We start from the raw sequence: 16,842 nt of genomic DNA, 5'->3' as shown, positions 1-16,842 counted from the left end.
GACCAACAGGATGAATATAGAAAGGCCTGGCAAGACTTACATGAACTGATGCTGAGTGAAATAAGCAGAACCCGGAGATCATTATACACGGCAACAACAAGACTATATGATGATCAATTCTGATGGACGTGGCTCTTTTCATCAGTGAAGTGATTCAGGATACTTCCAATGGTCTTGTGATGGAGAATGCCATCTGTACCCAGAGGAAGGCCTATGGGGATTGAGTATGGATCAAAACATAGAATTTTTATTTTTTTTTGTTGTTTGCTTGCATTTTTCTTTTTTCCCTTTTTTGATTTGATTTTTCTTGTGCAGCATAATTGTGAAAATATGTATAGAAGAATTGCACGTGTTTAACATATATTGGATTTACTTGCCATCTAGGGAAGGGGATAAGGGAAGGGAGGGAGAAAAAAATTTGGAACACAAAGTTTTGCAAGGATGGATATTGAAAACTATGCATGTTTTTTGAAAATAAAAAGCTTAATATATATATATATATATATATAATATATATATATATATATATATATATATATATATAAACATCTCTCACCTAACCATTGGTATTGAGCTGGCGCAGTATATGAGTGCTAATCTTGGAATTAAGACTACTTGGATTCAGATCTTACCTCACTTTACTAATTATGCAGTTCTGGACTAAATTACTGTGTCTCATTTTCCTCAACTGTAATATGAGGGGTTTGGATTTAAGGGCTTAAAGAATTGACTTCTAAATCGATCATCTATGATTTTCATCCCATCTTCAGAGGTCAGTTTCATAATTTTTCTTCCTTTTGTATCATTGCTTTTTCCTACAATGTGGTGCCAGAACTGAATTTGACATGCTTCCAATGGGGCCTGGCTTGGGCATAATCGTATCTCCTAATTAAGAGAAAAAGTCAAGAGGCTTTGGGGTGAAAAACAATTCCTAAAAACACCCTCTCTTACCTCTATTCTCTTTCCTCTCTTTTTTTTCTCATCTCAGAGTATGGAGGAGAGCTACCACAAGGAAGTAGCCAGGTATAGTGGGAAGAGATTTGGTTTTGAAATTGGAATACCTGGTTTCCAATCCTGGTTCTAATCTCTCAGCATTGGACTTCTAAGGCTTCTTCCAAAGCCAAGGCCATTTCTTTTCCTTCCTTCCTCAATCTGTCTGAAACTAAACCAGGTATGAGAACTGCATGAAGGCAGCTAAGGGTCAGCTAGCGGCAAGGCCTTTTCTGTGTACTCTTTGCTCTTAAAACTGAAGAAAGAGACATGACAACAGTTATCAATGCTTGTGCTGGCCAATATTCAATACTTGTTTGGTTCAACAGCCCAAGTCTCCATGGCTTTTCCAGACCTCTGTCCTGCTTGTGGAAGCCTGAGCAAGGGGCCAGGCCCCTCTCTGTCACTCATGCTGCTCCTATCTTGATCTCTTCTCCTTAACTTTCGAAGAAAATGCCAGGAATTTTATAAGTACGCATGAGTTCCTTGAGATGGTACCTGGGAGCAGAGATGCCCTCTATCAGTCTCAAGGGGGGAAGGATCGTTTTTGGAGGAGAATCTACTACTGCATTAAAGATGGGATAAGAGCCCCGTGGTTCCTTCCCTAAGTTCTTCAGATCTAGAATTCCAGACAGAGGTGAATAGAGGCACTTTTTTCGCAACCGGAATGCAGTGAACATCTCATAGGGAGGAAATTGTGTCAAGAGTTTCAGTAGGTCCTTCCGGAAAACGTTCCATGAATTCTCCTTCAAGATCTTCTGGCATATAATATTGTCTCTAAAAAGGAGACAAAAACCCTTTGTGAAGACAGTTGGAAGACACACTGGGATGTAGAGCAGTCAGAGGAGCTAGATAGGACAAAATTTAGGGTTCCACCTTCATTCATCACCTTCTCATGGGGAAGAAGATGCTGGGAGGTAGAAGTCTAATCAAAAAGCTAACAATGTTTAGGAGTGAAGAGGGGAAAAATTTGGACTAGTAGCTGAAAAATGGAGAAGATAATGCCCCATTTGGAAGTAACAGAAAATAAGCATCAGGATTTACTTAGGAAGACTTTCCTTCCACCAGCAATTTTCCAAAAGATCCATGTGTATAATTGTAGCTTATGTATGAGCCCAACTTGGGAAAAAGGGAAGAAATCTGCAGGTCATAGAGGAACACAAGGAGATGCACATGACAGTAGGGAAGGAGAAGATAACCAGTTATTAAGTGCCTACTATGTGCCAGACACTGTTAAGTACTTTGGAAATATTATCTCATTTAATAATAGGGTTTGAGAAATTTTAAAAGATGAGCATAGTACTGGAATGCCCTATTTGACTAAAGCAAATGAGTCAGTCAACAAGAGAGCATTTTGTTTTGACAGGCATGCCTTAGAGATGGCAAAATGAGCATTCCCATGATCACATTCTTGGAATTAGAACTGATTCCATTTTGTGATCTATTCTAGAGCACTGGACAATCCTGGAAGCTTGATGATCCTAGTGAGGAAAGATTGGCCAGTAGCAAGGGATGTATACTAGGTTCATAAAAAGGGGTGGGAAGTGGGAAACAGAACAGAGTCTTTCTGTGGGGTCTTTAAAATTACAGGAATAATAGACCTAGAGCCACCAGAAATTTGGAATCCAAGACCACAAAGGGTTCCCATAAACAGTTTAGTGCAAAGTGTGCTGGAGCTTGAGTCTAACCCAACCATAGTTGGATTAACCATTTACTACTTTGATTCAATCATTGTTGAGTTGGCCATTTACTACTGGTGTAACTTAAGTGAGTGACTTTAGTCTTCTGGTCTTCATTTTCTTCAACTATAAAAAGAGGAGGTGGAATTAGATTATCTCTAATGTTCTTTCTCATTCTAATCAATGATCCTAAAAGAATTTCAGCTCCATTCAAAAATTATTTTTTGCTGAGGCAATTGGGGTTAAGTGATTTGTCCAGGGTCACACAGCTAGAAGTGTTAAGTGTCTGAGACCAGATTTGAACTCAGGTCCTCCTGACTTAAGGGCTGCTGCTCTATCCACTGTGGCATCTAGCTGCCCCATTATAAAATTCTTTATGGCTAGATTGCTTCATGTCAAATCCCAGCCTTTTCCCATAAGGAGATCACAAGGGGACACAATATACATGCTTTATTTGAGGTAAATAGGGCTGACTCATATTTTTAAAAAACTTTCTCTTTAATATTAAGAAATATATTTCTGAAGTGCTCTTTCTATTTTCCTGGGGAAAACCCTTGGAAAAGTAGATCAAAGATAAATTGGGAAATGAATTATGTGGCAGCTAACTTTTTTTTTTTTAAACAAAGAGTAACTCTGGTCTTATGTAATTACGCATTCCCCAGCCACCCAAAGTGATTGGTGCCATGACTCCTTCTCTAATGAAAAAGAATATCAATATCTATTGCAGGGAGCAGGTTCCTTTGTTTTGCTTCAGGAGTGAGTGGGTGATCTAAGAAGACATGGGAACATGTCTTGGTTACTCACCAATGTTAACCCGAACTATTTTTATGTACTGTAGTTTTTTCATATTCATGATTTCCACAAATATTACTTCAAGTCTTCTTGGGGTAGAAAACCATGTCAAAGGGCATAGGGACTATGCCAATTAAAACATCTCTTTCTTCCTCTTACCCTCCCTTTCTCTTTCTCTCCCTTCTCTCTCTCACACACACATACACACACACACACACACACACACACACACACATATTCCCTCTGTGTTATAAATGCTTGGATATTAAGTACAAATCAAATTAAATTTTTGCCTAAAAATGCAGAATAGAATGTTAGTGTAATTTTTTTTTCTTCAACAGTTTTAATGGTGCTGTTTATTCATATTCTAATGCCTAATAGAAGCAGCATGGGGCCCAGGACTGCTTCTTCTTTAAATACTATTTGTATAGCTAACTAAATAGAGTAAGGGACTTTTTACATTCTTAGAGAAAGCTTTTTGAAGAAATATTGTCCCGATCTTGCCGATTAATGATTAAGCTCACATAATCTGACCATTTAAGAGAAAGGCCAATTTTGTTAGACACCCTAAGAGGTACTTTTTCATTTATGTTTATGTAATGGGCTGAGCCTCAAGTTGATGCACTGAGGTCCCAAGTACATGAGGCTAAATAGTAATTGGACCGTATACTCTATTATGCTTGGAGAAAGAATGGCCCCGCCCACTCTTTGTGCAAGTCCTGATGTGTTGTATAGGAAATGACGATTTTGGTGGGTGGAGGCAGGGGAGTGGAAAAGGGAAGCGGAAAGAGAGACTGCTGGCTGGCGTCTTGTCACAGCTGCTCGTATTGCTATCCCGACCGCCCTTCACCTCCAATTCCCCTCTGCTAGCTGGCTTCCTGTCTGCCCATATTGCTATTGCAATTCTTCTTCACCTCTTCACTTCAATAAAGACTGAAGATTTTTCCCTTAACCTGAATTCCTGACTCCCGCTGATTTTAAATATGCGGTCATCACATGTTTATGTCTGTATTGGTGGTCTCTTGTATTGTTGTTTGTGGTAAGCCTTATTATGCCAGGATAGACCCATATCTTACGAAACTTTAAATCACCTACTACTCTGGGATCTAAGCCAATTTAAGTTGTACCCGACCTCACCTGTCATCCAACAAAAGAAAAGACCAGGTTCTCAGAAAACAAAGGAAAAATTGTGCCTAGTCATAGAGGATTGGCTGATGAGTAAGTTTTTCTGACTCTCTTTTCAGAGTGCTGGGTAGGCAGCAAATCTAAATAGCAGATCACACAGAACTGGGGGCCTGGTTCATGACCAGCTGCTTAATAACTCCTCTCCATTCTAGGAAATCCATTAAGTTCATTGGCCTCTGTCTAGGGATTTTCAATTGGCTAAAAGTGATAAATTTGCTATTTATTTTGTGGCTTATTTTATTTTCAATCATTTGTTTTTATTTAAAACTATAAAGTTAGAAGGAGTGAGTGATCTTAACATCAGTAACACAATGAAGGGATGTTTTTACCATAAGATCACAAAGATTCTTCCAAAAGTACTTGATCTCTTGCTCAAGAAATTCTATCATTTTGGAGTGTTTGGTTAGGGGATTCTTCTTGTCTGAGAATGGCTGGACTCAAAATCATAAGATCCTCTGCCATGGGAAAAGTGGCCAGAGATACCTCCGTGCCCAAAAGAAAGAGACCAGGTTGGTCTTTTATTGGTCAGTAAGCTTGAGGAAGAGGTCTTCCACCAAGCAGGTATGGTCAGCACTACGTGTCCTTGCACAAAACAATTCATCTCCTAACTGGGCATTCTCTGACTGAAATGATTTCTCTCCTCATCTCTACTTCCTGGCATCTGTGGCTTCCAAATCCCAGCTAAAATCCCATCTCCTACAAGAAGTCTTTCCAGACATCTTATTTGTACAATCTTTTGTGTTTTCTCCTCATTAGTATATGAGCTCCTTGAGAGGAAGGACTGCCTTTTGTATTTTTTTTAATCCCCAATATTTAGCACAATATCTGGTATATAATAAATACTTGATTTTACTCTCAATCTGGAAAAAAAATGGGAAGAATTTAAGACAGCGAAACAGAACATATGAATGCTTCTATCCCTAGAAAAGATGCTATTTTTATCTCTCCTACTAGAAAAATAAGGAAAATTCTTGATCAAAATGATTTGGCTAAAGTTTTTAAAAGGATCCTTCTTTAAACTAAATTGAGTCAGTGGATTTTTGGTTGTGTGAATGAATGTTGGTAGGAATGGAAATGTTTGTTTTTTCTGTGAGTGTATGTTGATACCCATTCAGTAAAAAAGTCAGAGTATAAACAAAGCTGAAACTGATTTAAAAATTTTGTTTCCCATGACTCCAATAATAGAGAAAGAAAAAAGCCTTCTCACAGTTTTGAAACTAAGTCTTATCTGGTGCGGGAATTGTTTGCTTAAATTTTCTTTTGTTTGCCTCAGAAAAGGTGAGTGAAATAACTTGAAGAAAAAAGACAAAATTTCATTTTAGGAGTCAATCAGGAATTTGCTTGACCACTATGAGCTTCTCAATAATTTGAGAACATAATTCCTTAAGATAAATTAGAAACAAAATCACTTAAAAGGAATTAGGATAGACTATATATTTGCAAGTTCTTAAATAAGAAACTAAATTGGAAGTATTTTACTGGGCAAAATGAGAAAATGTCTGTAAAGCTGAAAATTTCAGCTCTGATCAAAAGATAAATTCATCATGAATTTGAGAACTGTGAGAAAATTGTGCTTAGAGAAAAAGGAAACAATCTCAAAACCATTTGAAAAATTACTTGAACACATAAAAGTAGGAAGCTAATGGGGCAGCTAAGTGGTGTAGTAGATGGAGTATCAGCCCTGAAGTCAGGAGGACCTGAGTTCAAATGTGACCTCAGACACTTAACACTTACTAGCTCATGTGACCCCGGGCAAGTCACTTAACCTCAATTACTTTGCCAAAAAAAAAAAAAAAATGAGGCTAAGAAATTAAACACCAATACTAAATGAAACACTGAATCAATATAAAGAAATTGCAGTTCTGAAATTTGCAAAGATCAATCTGGATTAATCAGGGTCTGTAATTAAAATAAAAAAGAAATTAGAGAGTTTTTACATGGACATGGTGTTGGCTCAAGGTTTATTTAAAAGGCAGTATATAAAGATGCTGAAAAGAAAAAAAATCTGACATTTCAATAGAGTGGTAGTATAAATTCATCTAGAAGTCAGATGAGTTTTTCAATGTCTGATTCCCTAAAGGTAGGAAATAGAGGTAGGGAGTTTTCATTTCAACAAGAACTGTGACAAAGTCCTCAGAGTCATCTCCAGTCCTCTTGATCTCTAAGAGACTCTGGAGGGGAAAGTGAGGCAGCCCTTCCTCACTGAAATCCAGTTCACTTGAGAGTCATGGCATCTCCTTCCTGATGTCATGATCTTCAAGAAAGAAGAACAAACAACAACAACAAAACATTTTTGCCAGTATCAGAATTTTCAGCAAGGGCCAACTTGGGAAAACATCAGAGGAAAAAAAGAAAAGCTCAGAATTGCAGAAATCGGCAGTGCAAGTTTTAGGAAATCTTTCAAGATCCCATTGAAATAAGAGCAGAAGAATGAAACTGGCATGCCTGCAGAACTGTGAACCCCACTTGAAGAAATGCATATTTCTTCCTTGGGGATTTAGAGTTGGTTTTTGCTAATGATTTCCAAGCTTAATTTCACAAGTTCTGGTATTCTTGTGGATGTAGAAAAGTTGCTAGAATCACATAGCAACCTTCAAAATGGAACAATTTAAAATTTGGATTTATATCGGGTTTAATAAATTAATTGGGGACAATTATTATTCACAACAGAATCAATTTGGATTCTGAATGTCAACTGCTCCTGCCACACATTCTTTGTAGCTGAGACAAAAGACATAATAACTACTCTATTCTCAGAATACAACTAATTAGTTGCATGCAGTAAATTCATTAAAGGTGAATTATTATTATTTAAGGTGCCTATTAGGTGACAGGTATTGTACTAAGTACTGGGAGGGGGGGAGGGATACAAAAAGACCAAAGACAGTTAGTGCCCTGCCCTCAAGGAACTCACAATCTAATTTTAAAAACCCAACATTCAGTAATGTAATATTATTGTTATAATAGAAATGATAAGAAGTCACAACACCAATACTAGACATGAATACCAAAAGAGATTGAGAAAAGGAAAAAAAAGGGGGAAATGATCTTTATATTCATATTCATAGCATTCAAATAGTCATAGCATCTCTCTTCTTAGGGCAAAAAAGTTGGAAACTGAGAGAATGCCCCTCAATTGCGGAATGGCTCGATAAAGTATGATATGTGTTTGTGATAGAATATTATTGTTCTATGGGAGATGATGAACAGGATGCTCTCAGAAAGAAAAAAAAAAACCTGGAAAGTCTTCCATGAACTCAAGCAAAGTAAAATGTATTGTATACAAAGTAATAGCAATTTTATGATCAGCTGTGAGCAGCACATTGATCCACAAGCTATTTTGAAGGACTTATGATAAAAAGTCCTATTCATACTCAGAATAGGAGCTGATTGTGTCAGAGTACAGTTTGAAGCTTTCTCTCTCTCTTCCCCACCCCCTCTCTTTTTTAAACTTAACTTTTCTTGAGGGTTTTTATTTTCATTAGGGTGGGAGAGCTATATTTCCTTTCACAATTTAACTTTTATGGAAATGTTTTGCATAACTTCACATATGGTTTCTTAATTGTGGGTGGGGATACTGGAGAGAATCTAGAACTTAATTTTTTTTTATTATAGCTTTTTATTTACACAAGTTATATGCACGGGTAATTTTACAGCATTGACAATTACCAAACCTTTTGTTCCAATTTTTCCCCTTCTTCCCCCCACCTCCTCCCCCAGATGTCAGGTTGACCAATACATGTTAAATATGTTAAAGTATAAATTAAGTACAATATATGTATACATGTCCAAACAGTTATTTTGCTGTACCAAAAGAATCGGACTTTGAAATAATGTATGATTAGCCTGTGAAGGAAATCAAAAATGCAGGCAGACAAAAATAGAGGGATTGGGAATTCTATGTAGTGGTTCATAGTCATCTCCCAGAGTTTTTCACTGGGTGTAGCTGGTTCAATTCATTACAGCTCTTTTGGAATTGATTTAGTTCATCTCATTGCTAAAGATGGCCACGTCCATCAGAATTGATCTTCATATAGTATTGTTAAAGTATATAATGATCTCCTGGTCCTGCTCATTTCACTCAGCATCAGTTCATATAAGTCTCTCCAGGACTTTCTGAAATCATCCTGTTGGTCATTAGAACTTAAAATTTTTAAAAACAAATGTAAAACAATTTTTTTGTTTTGAATGTAACAAGGAAAAGATAATAAATATTAAAAAAGATGAACAGACTGATTTTAGAAAAGCCTAGAAAGATTTACTTGAACTGATGCTAAGTAAAGTGAGTAGAATGAAGAGAACATTGTACACAACATGATTATGTGATGATCAATTGTAATGAACTTGGCTCTTTTCAACAAGAGGTGATTCAAAGCAATTCAAATAGATTTGAGTTGGAAAATGCTATTTGAATTCAGAGACAGGAGTTCAGGACAATGGAGACTGAATATGGATCAAAGCACAGTATTTTTACCTTGTTGTTGTTTGTTTTTTTCTTTTCTAGTATTTTTTTCCCTTTTGATCTGATTTTTTTGCACAATATAATGAATATGAAGTTATGTTTAGAAGAATTGCATTTGCTGTCTTGGGGAGGGGGGTGAAGAGGGAGGAAGAAAAATTTGGAACACAGGGTTTTGCAGAAGTAAATGTTGAAAACTATCTTTGCATGTATGTGAAAAAATAAAATATTTTTTAAAAATATTCAGACAAACTCTATACAGAATAAATTGGAAATAACATAGAATCTCAAAGTTCATAGGTAAATGGAATGATGTTTCTGTTTAATTTAGAGATGCATTTCACTAGATGAATGTTACTACACTAGTTATAAGTTTTGTTTGGTGCTTATATTTTAAATCCATGAGATTTGAAAAAAATTAATGTCCATGAGATTTTTTTAAAATTAGTGTCATGTTTTTAAGGTTTTGTTATGTTGTACTTTCAGAAAAATATCATTTAGAAGTGATTTAGATTTTGGAATAATATCAATAATTTGATTTCTTTTTAACATGAAGAGGATGGCTGTTCTTTGATCTGAATACTATCATTTTATAAATTTGAACTTATCAGTTATTAGAGAGTTTGGACTCTCTTGAGAAGGTGGATTTCCCTTGTCAGAGGTCTTCAAGCAGAGACTAAATGACCACTTATCAGATTTGTAATAGTTGGGGTATGGATTGGACAAGGTAGCTTCTGAGATCCTTTCCAACTCCCAAACTTTGTGAGTGTATGTATTCCAACTTCAGGAAATATGGTAGGTAGGTCGCATTCTTACAGTGTGGGCCTATGAGGGCAAAACTATTTTCTTAGCAATACAAAGATGTTATTTTTCTATTAAAATACTTCTCCATTTTCCAGTGCATATTCATGTGAGGTTAAATTTTCTTTCTATACTTTCAGACAACATATTGCAACAGATTGAATCCAGAAGCAGATAGGCCAATCCAACTGTCTGCTATAAAGCCAGACATTACAGAGATTTGCAAAAAAAAAAAAAAAAAAATATATATATATATATATATATATATATGCATAATACCATTCTTCTCACTAAATTTTATTGTTTTGGAAAATATTTTATTCATAAAATGTTGATGTTAACAGGTAATGATTTTATTATTGTTTTTAATAGATTAATAAATATTTTATCAGTTTTAATTTCCAATTGAATAAATATAAATATGAATAGATGTAACCTATATAAACTAAAGCTCTTTGGGATCTTTTTAAGATAATCAAAGAGTTTGGGGACAGCTAAATGACATAGTGACTCTAGTCACTAACTTGAGTTAGGAAGATTTAATTCCTGGAGTTCAAATCTGACCTCAGACACAAGCTAGCTGTATGGCTTTGGGCATCTTAATCTTATTTACCTCAGTTTCCTCATTTACAAAAAAAAGAAAAAAAAACCTAAACTGAAGAAGGAAATGGCAAACTCCTCTAATGTCTTTGCCAAGAAAACCCCAAATGGGATCATAACGTGTTGACATGATGGAAAAACAGATGACCAACAACAATACTTGTCTTGAATTGCTGAAAAATAACATTTTGACCAAAAAGGAAGTTTTATGGAGAAAAAAAAACTTCTGGACTCCTACTTTAGAATGTAAGCTCCTAGAAGGCAAAGACTGTTTTAACTTTTATCTTCTAACCTCAGCAATAAACACAGTATTAGACATGTAGTAGTACCTAATAAAATACTGATTGATTGGGCTTGGAGTTTAGGAGAGGGTCTAGGGTCTGAATTTATGGAACATTTAGGTCCTCATCATCAAATCATGGAATTTTAGAGTTAGAAGGTCAGCTTTTCTTTTGAACATACCATCTCCTCTGAGCTCATCCTATGTTCTCAATCTTTTCACAGCCAAACTAGAAAAAGCTACCTCTATCCTCAGTACCTCCATTGCCTTTCCACCCACTCACTCAATTCCCTATCTTTTGCAATCTGGCTTCTAAACTCTTAATTCAACCGAAAATACTCTTTCCAAAATTACCAATGATTTCTTCATTAAAAAATCTAATGGTTTTTTATCCATCTCTATCCTCCAGAATGCAGCATTCAATTCTGATTACCACCCTCTTCTCCAGGATACTCTCTGGGTTGGTTTTTACTTTAAAATATTCTTTTAGTTCTCTCCTCCTACTTGACTGACCTTTGCCCTCAGTCTTTTTGGCTGGATCACTATCACTATCACTATCACATTCTCCCTATACTAGATCTGAAGGCTCTATATACTCTCTCTCTCTCTCTCTCTCTCTCTCTCTCTCTCTCTTTCCCTTTCTCTCCCGCCCCTTCACCTCATCAGCTCCTATGGAGTTTAATGTTCATCTCTTTGTAGATTCATGTGTGTGTGTGTGTGTGTGTGTGTGTACATAAAATCTCCAGCTTTAGTAGATGATTCTGATATATATCCAGATCTAGCCTTTCTCCTAAGCTCCAATCAACTGGATGTCCCCTAGACTCTCAAATTCCACTAAGTCCATTCGTTGTTTCCTCCCCTCAAAATCACATCTTTTTTTTCAAACTTCACTATTTCTTTCTAGATTACCAGCATCTTTCTAGTCACCCAAATTCACAACTTCAGTCTTATCCCACATTTCTTAGTCTTCCTTAATTCATAGGTCAAATCATTTGTCAAGTCTTGATGATTCTATATTCCATAACTTATACATTCTATATTATATATATATTCTATGTTCCATAATTATTCCATCCCATTCCTTATTTGTTTTCTATCTACTTACATAGCCATTACCCTAGTTCATCGTATCTCTTTCATCTGGTTGACAGTGTAGCTGTCTTTCCCAATCTATCTTCCGCCCAACTACCCAAGTGATTTTCCTAAAGCAGAGCTATGATCAGGTGATTACCCTATTCAATAAACTCTAGTGGCTCCCTATTACCTACAAGATGAAACATAAATTGTTCTACTTTCTTTTTTTTTCCCTGAGGCAATTGGGGTTAAGTGACTTGCCCAGGATCACACAGCTAGAAGTGTTAAGTGTCTGAGACCAGATTTGAACTCAGGTTCTGCTGACTTCAGGGCTGGTGCTCTATCCATTGTACCATCAAGCTGCCCCCAAATTGTTCTATTTTCAAAGTTATTTACAACCTGATTCCAACTCACCTTTCCAGTTTTCTTATAAATTATTCCCTTTAAGGCATTCTAAATTCCAACCAAACTGCTCTTTTTGCTAGTTCTCATGCATAACACTCCTCTCAATTTTGTGCCCTTGTACTAGCCGTCCCTAGTGGCTGGGATGTATTCCCTCTTGATTTCTACCTCTTCAGATTCCATTTTCTTCAAAGAGCAATTCAAACCCTATCTCTTACATGAAGTTTTTTCTGATTTCCAGCCCATCCCAACTTACTAGTGCCCAATGCAGCTAAGTATTAAAGTGCCTAGATTTGAAAATATATGTGTGTATGTCTCAGTCATGTCTGACTCTTTGTGACCCTATTTGGGATTTTCTCAGCAAAGATACTAGAATGATTTGCCATTTCCTTCTTCAGCCCACTTTACAAACAAGGAAACTGAGGCAAGCAGAGTAAAGTGACTTGCCCAGGATCATACAATTAGGAAGTATATGAGGCCAGATTTGAACTCAGGAAATGGAGTCTTCTTGAATCCAGATCCAGCAATCTATCTACCTAGTTGCCCCTTAAGAGTCAAGAACACTTAAGTTCAAATTCAGTCTTAAAAATTACATGCCCCTGGACAAGTCAGGTAACTTCTGTCTGCCTCAGTATCTGCAATTGTAAAATGGGGGTAATAATAGCACATACCTCCCAAGGTTGTGAGGACCAAATAAAATAACCCTTGTAAGGCACAGTGCCTGGCATAGAGTAAAAGACACTTAATAAATGTTTCCTTTATTCTCCTTTCACTAAATTGCCTTGTATTTATTGTGTATGTATATTGCAAATACTTGTATACTAATATATATGCATATTAACACTTGTATACTTAATAAATATATATTTCCTTCAATAGACTGCAAATTTCTTAGAGTAGGAACTAGTTCATTTTTATCTTTGTATTCCCAATGTCTAAACAAAATATGGGCACTTAACAAGTACTTGATTAATTTATTTTGTCCAAACTCCTTTTCTTATAGACAAAGAAACGGGCTAGGAGAGAGAACAAGCAAACAAGCAAATGATGTACACACACACACACACACACACACACACACACACACAGATCATCTTACAGAACATCAGAATGGTAAAGTGGATAGAGCACTGGGCCTGGGGTCAAGAAGACCTGGATGGCTATTATCCTTTAAAAGTAAGAAAGCCATGCTTATTAGGCATGGTATCGAGAATTAGCAATTCTTGTAACTTTCCTTAGTACAAATCTGATCTCAGTCAAAACTGACTTTCACTGTGTGATCCTGGGGCAAGTCCCTTAACCCTGTTTCCCTCAATTTCCTCACCTATAAAACGAGCTAGAGAAGGAAATAGCGAACTATTTTAGTAACTTTGCCAAGAAAATGGGCCATGCAGGACTAATGTGAAATGGCTCAACAACAACAATAGCATTTTATAGTTTACAAAACAGCTCAGAACAACCCTGTGAGGAAAGTAGTGAAAGTACTTCTTTAGAACCTCAAAAAAATGCTATTTTTTTCTAATGTGGGTACCTTCCACCCACACAAATAATAACTTTTTATGATTTAGTAAGGAGTCTTTGAAAGCTTCTGTAGCAAGAAAATTCATCAGGTTGGCTGGCACTAAATACAAGTATTAATATCCCCAGACAAGGCAATAGATGAGAAATTGAAAGTCAAGCAAGATGTTCAGTGTCACACAGCTAGGAAGGAATAGAACCAGGAATCAAGGCATAAAATCTGAGTTTCATTACTCTAAGCCCAGTCAACTTAAACACACACACACACACACACACACACACACACACACACACACACACACAGTTGTAGACTAAAGGTTAAATGTTAAATTGAGATGATTTGGGTAAACGAAGACTGGTGACTGAATTAATAGGTCACTTATTCTTTTTATCCTTCTAATGAGGAAGGAGGGTACTTTTTGTTGTTGTTGCTGTTATTTATTTTTTAAAGACTTTTCCATAGCTTGCTGGGACAACTAAGTGATGCATTAGATAGAGCAAAAGGCTTGCAGTCAGATGTCTCCAATTCAAATCCAGCTTCAGGTACTTTCTATCTATGTGACCCTGGGCAAGTCACTTAATTCTGTTTGACTCAGTTTTCTCATCTATAAAATAAGTTGGAGAAGGAAATGGCAAACCCCTGCTGTATCTCTGCCAAGAAAACCCCAAAAAGGCATTGCAAAGAGTCAAACGTGACTGAAAATGATTCAACACAACAACATATCTTGCTGGTTTCCAGGATGACTTTTGGGTAGTCACAATCCATTCTTAACACTCACCTGGGATAAGTAATCTGCAGGTCTTTCAGTTTTCCTTTAGTCTCAGAATCTACGAATTCATCAAACATGTCCTTTCTCAAGCGAATAATCGTGGTTCCTCTGCTCACCAAGATCAAACTTCGCTTATCCTGCAAATTGTCGGGAATGAGGTGTTGGTGCAAGCCCTAGAGAAAGAAAAACTATCACTTCAAATCACAAACAACAGAGTTCTCTGGCTGCCAGAGTCCTCCTAAGGTCACTTTATCCTTCTAGCTTTCCAGACATTAGTCCTCTTCTCATTCCAGAGCCTAGTACTGTATCATGTACAAAGTAGGTATTTATAAAATGGTAATTGGGCAATTAAATCTATGTAGTGAGACCCAAAAAGTGCAAAATTACCCTCAGTCAATTACTCATCAATATATATAATTCTATCTAAAATTCATCCCAACAATCCTTCTACTGCTTTCCTTTTTACAAAAAAATCTTTTTTTAAATTATTGAACTTTTATTATTTTATATTTCTTCCTCCCACTGAAAAAGAACAATAAAACCCTTAAAATAAATATGAAATAGTCAATCAAAAGAAAGCCCCATTTGGGCTATGTCCAAAAATCTATTCTTATATGCATTCTTATTTAGCCTATCACCTCTCTGTCAGGAGATAGATATCCTGCATTATTGGTCTTCTGTAATAATGTTTGATCAGTGTATTGATCAAAGTTGTTAAGTGTTTCAAAATTGTTGCTTTTATAATGTTGTTATTGTATAAATTGTTCTCCTGATTCTTCTCATTTCATTCTATACCAGTTCATACAACTCTTCCCAGTTTTCTCTGAAACCTCTTATTAATTTAGTTAATTTTAATTCAATTTATTATCTTTCCAGTTACAAATTCTCTGTCCTTTCTTGACCCATTGAGAAATCAAGAAAAACAACACCATTACAAATATTTATAGCTATACATCCTACCTTAACTATGTTCCAAGAAAGAAAAATAAAAAGAAGAAAATATTCTTCAATCTGCACTCTCTTTCTGGAAGTGGAGAGCATGCTTCATCATGAGTCCTTTGTGATGGGTTACTGAGTGGATCGGTTACTGTCTTTAAGAGTATCTTTACTATATTGTTGTATAAATTGTTCTGTGTTCTGCTCCCCTTCACTTTGCATCAGTTCGTATAAGTCATCTAATAGTTTTCTGAAATAATTCCATTTCATCATTTGTATTGTATAATAGTATTATATCTATATCATATAACATAATTTCTTTAGCTGTTCCCCATTTGATGGGCACTCTTTGTTTTAAGTTGTCACCATAAAAAAAGCTACTATAAATATTTTTATACATATGAATCCTTTTCCTCCTTGATCTCTTTGAAGTATCAATCTTTTTAGCAGTATAGTTGGGACAAAAGGTATGTAGAATCTAATAGCTTTTTTTTTGGCATAATTACAAACTGTTCTCCAGAATGATTGGACTAATTCACAATTCCACCAAGAGTATAGTAGCAAACATATTTTCTCACATATTTTCTCACATTTCCTCCAACAAATATAATTTTCTTTTTTTTTTTGTTATTTTAGACAATCTGATGGATGTGAAATGGCACTTAATTATTTCTTAATCAGAGTAATTATTCTATTACTTTCATATACTTTGTTCAGCCATTCCTCAATTGGTAGGCATCTTCTTAGTTTCTATTCTTTGTGACTATAAAAAGATTTGAGATATAGATAGATATGTGTGCATGTATGTATATATACATACATATATGTATATATTTGCATATAAGATCTTTTCTTCTTTCTTTTATATTTTGGGATATAGGTCTAGTAAAGTTGTCAATGGGTCAAAGGAACACACTGTTATGTACCTTTAAGGGCACAATTTCAAATTGCTTTCCAGAACAGCAGTAACAATTCACAAGTCCACCAATAATGCATCAAGATATCTATTTTATTTCCTTCCTCTAAAACTCTAAAAAACTCACAGTCTTCCTCTACATCCCAAGACTTGCCTTCATACCTGGGGACTTCATTACATATGTTCATTACATATATGCTCTTAATTACCCTAGTTTATAAACCTCATCAACTCCTTTGATCTATACCTTACTTCTATCTTAGCTATTCATAGGTATGGTCCTACTTTAGATTTTATCATCACTGTATTACTACATTATTCTATACCTTGAGGTCCTCCTCTTTGACAATAACCTCTTGTACATTTTGATGTTATTCTTAATCTTTGTAAATCTGCTCTTTTAAAAAAATATATAATCTCTAATATCCACCTCTCTTAAC

General features: G+C 35.7%; 1 protein-coding gene across 2 annotated transcripts in view; it reads right to left on the bottom strand.

The window, feature by feature from the left end:
• Positions 1-1,290: 1,290 nt before the first annotated feature.
• The window catches only part of CNBD2 (cyclic nucleotide binding domain containing 2), an 82,732-nt gene continuing 67,180 nt past the window's right edge, over positions 1,291-16,842 (bottom strand). For both annotated transcript variants that reach the window (XM_051979221.1, XM_051979222.1), the window contains exons 11-12: positions 14,560-14,723; positions 1,291-1,767 (exon numbers count right to left, since the gene is read on the bottom strand). In XM_051979221.1, coding sequence (XP_051835181.1) covers positions 1,428-1,767; positions 14,560-14,723 — 504 coding nt within the window. In that variant the 3' untranslated portion in view covers positions 1,291-1,427. The remainder of the gene's footprint in view (positions 1,768-14,559; positions 14,724-16,842) is intronic.

Source organism: Antechinus flavipes, chromosome 2, assembly GCF_016432865.1.
Source record: "Antechinus flavipes isolate AdamAnt ecotype Samford, QLD, Australia chromosome 2, AdamAnt_v2, whole genome shotgun sequence".
In the NCBI taxonomy this organism is placed as follows: Eukaryota; Metazoa; Chordata; class Mammalia; order Dasyuromorphia; family Dasyuridae; genus Antechinus; species Antechinus flavipes.
This window is presented reverse-complemented; position numbering and strand designations above follow the sequence as displayed.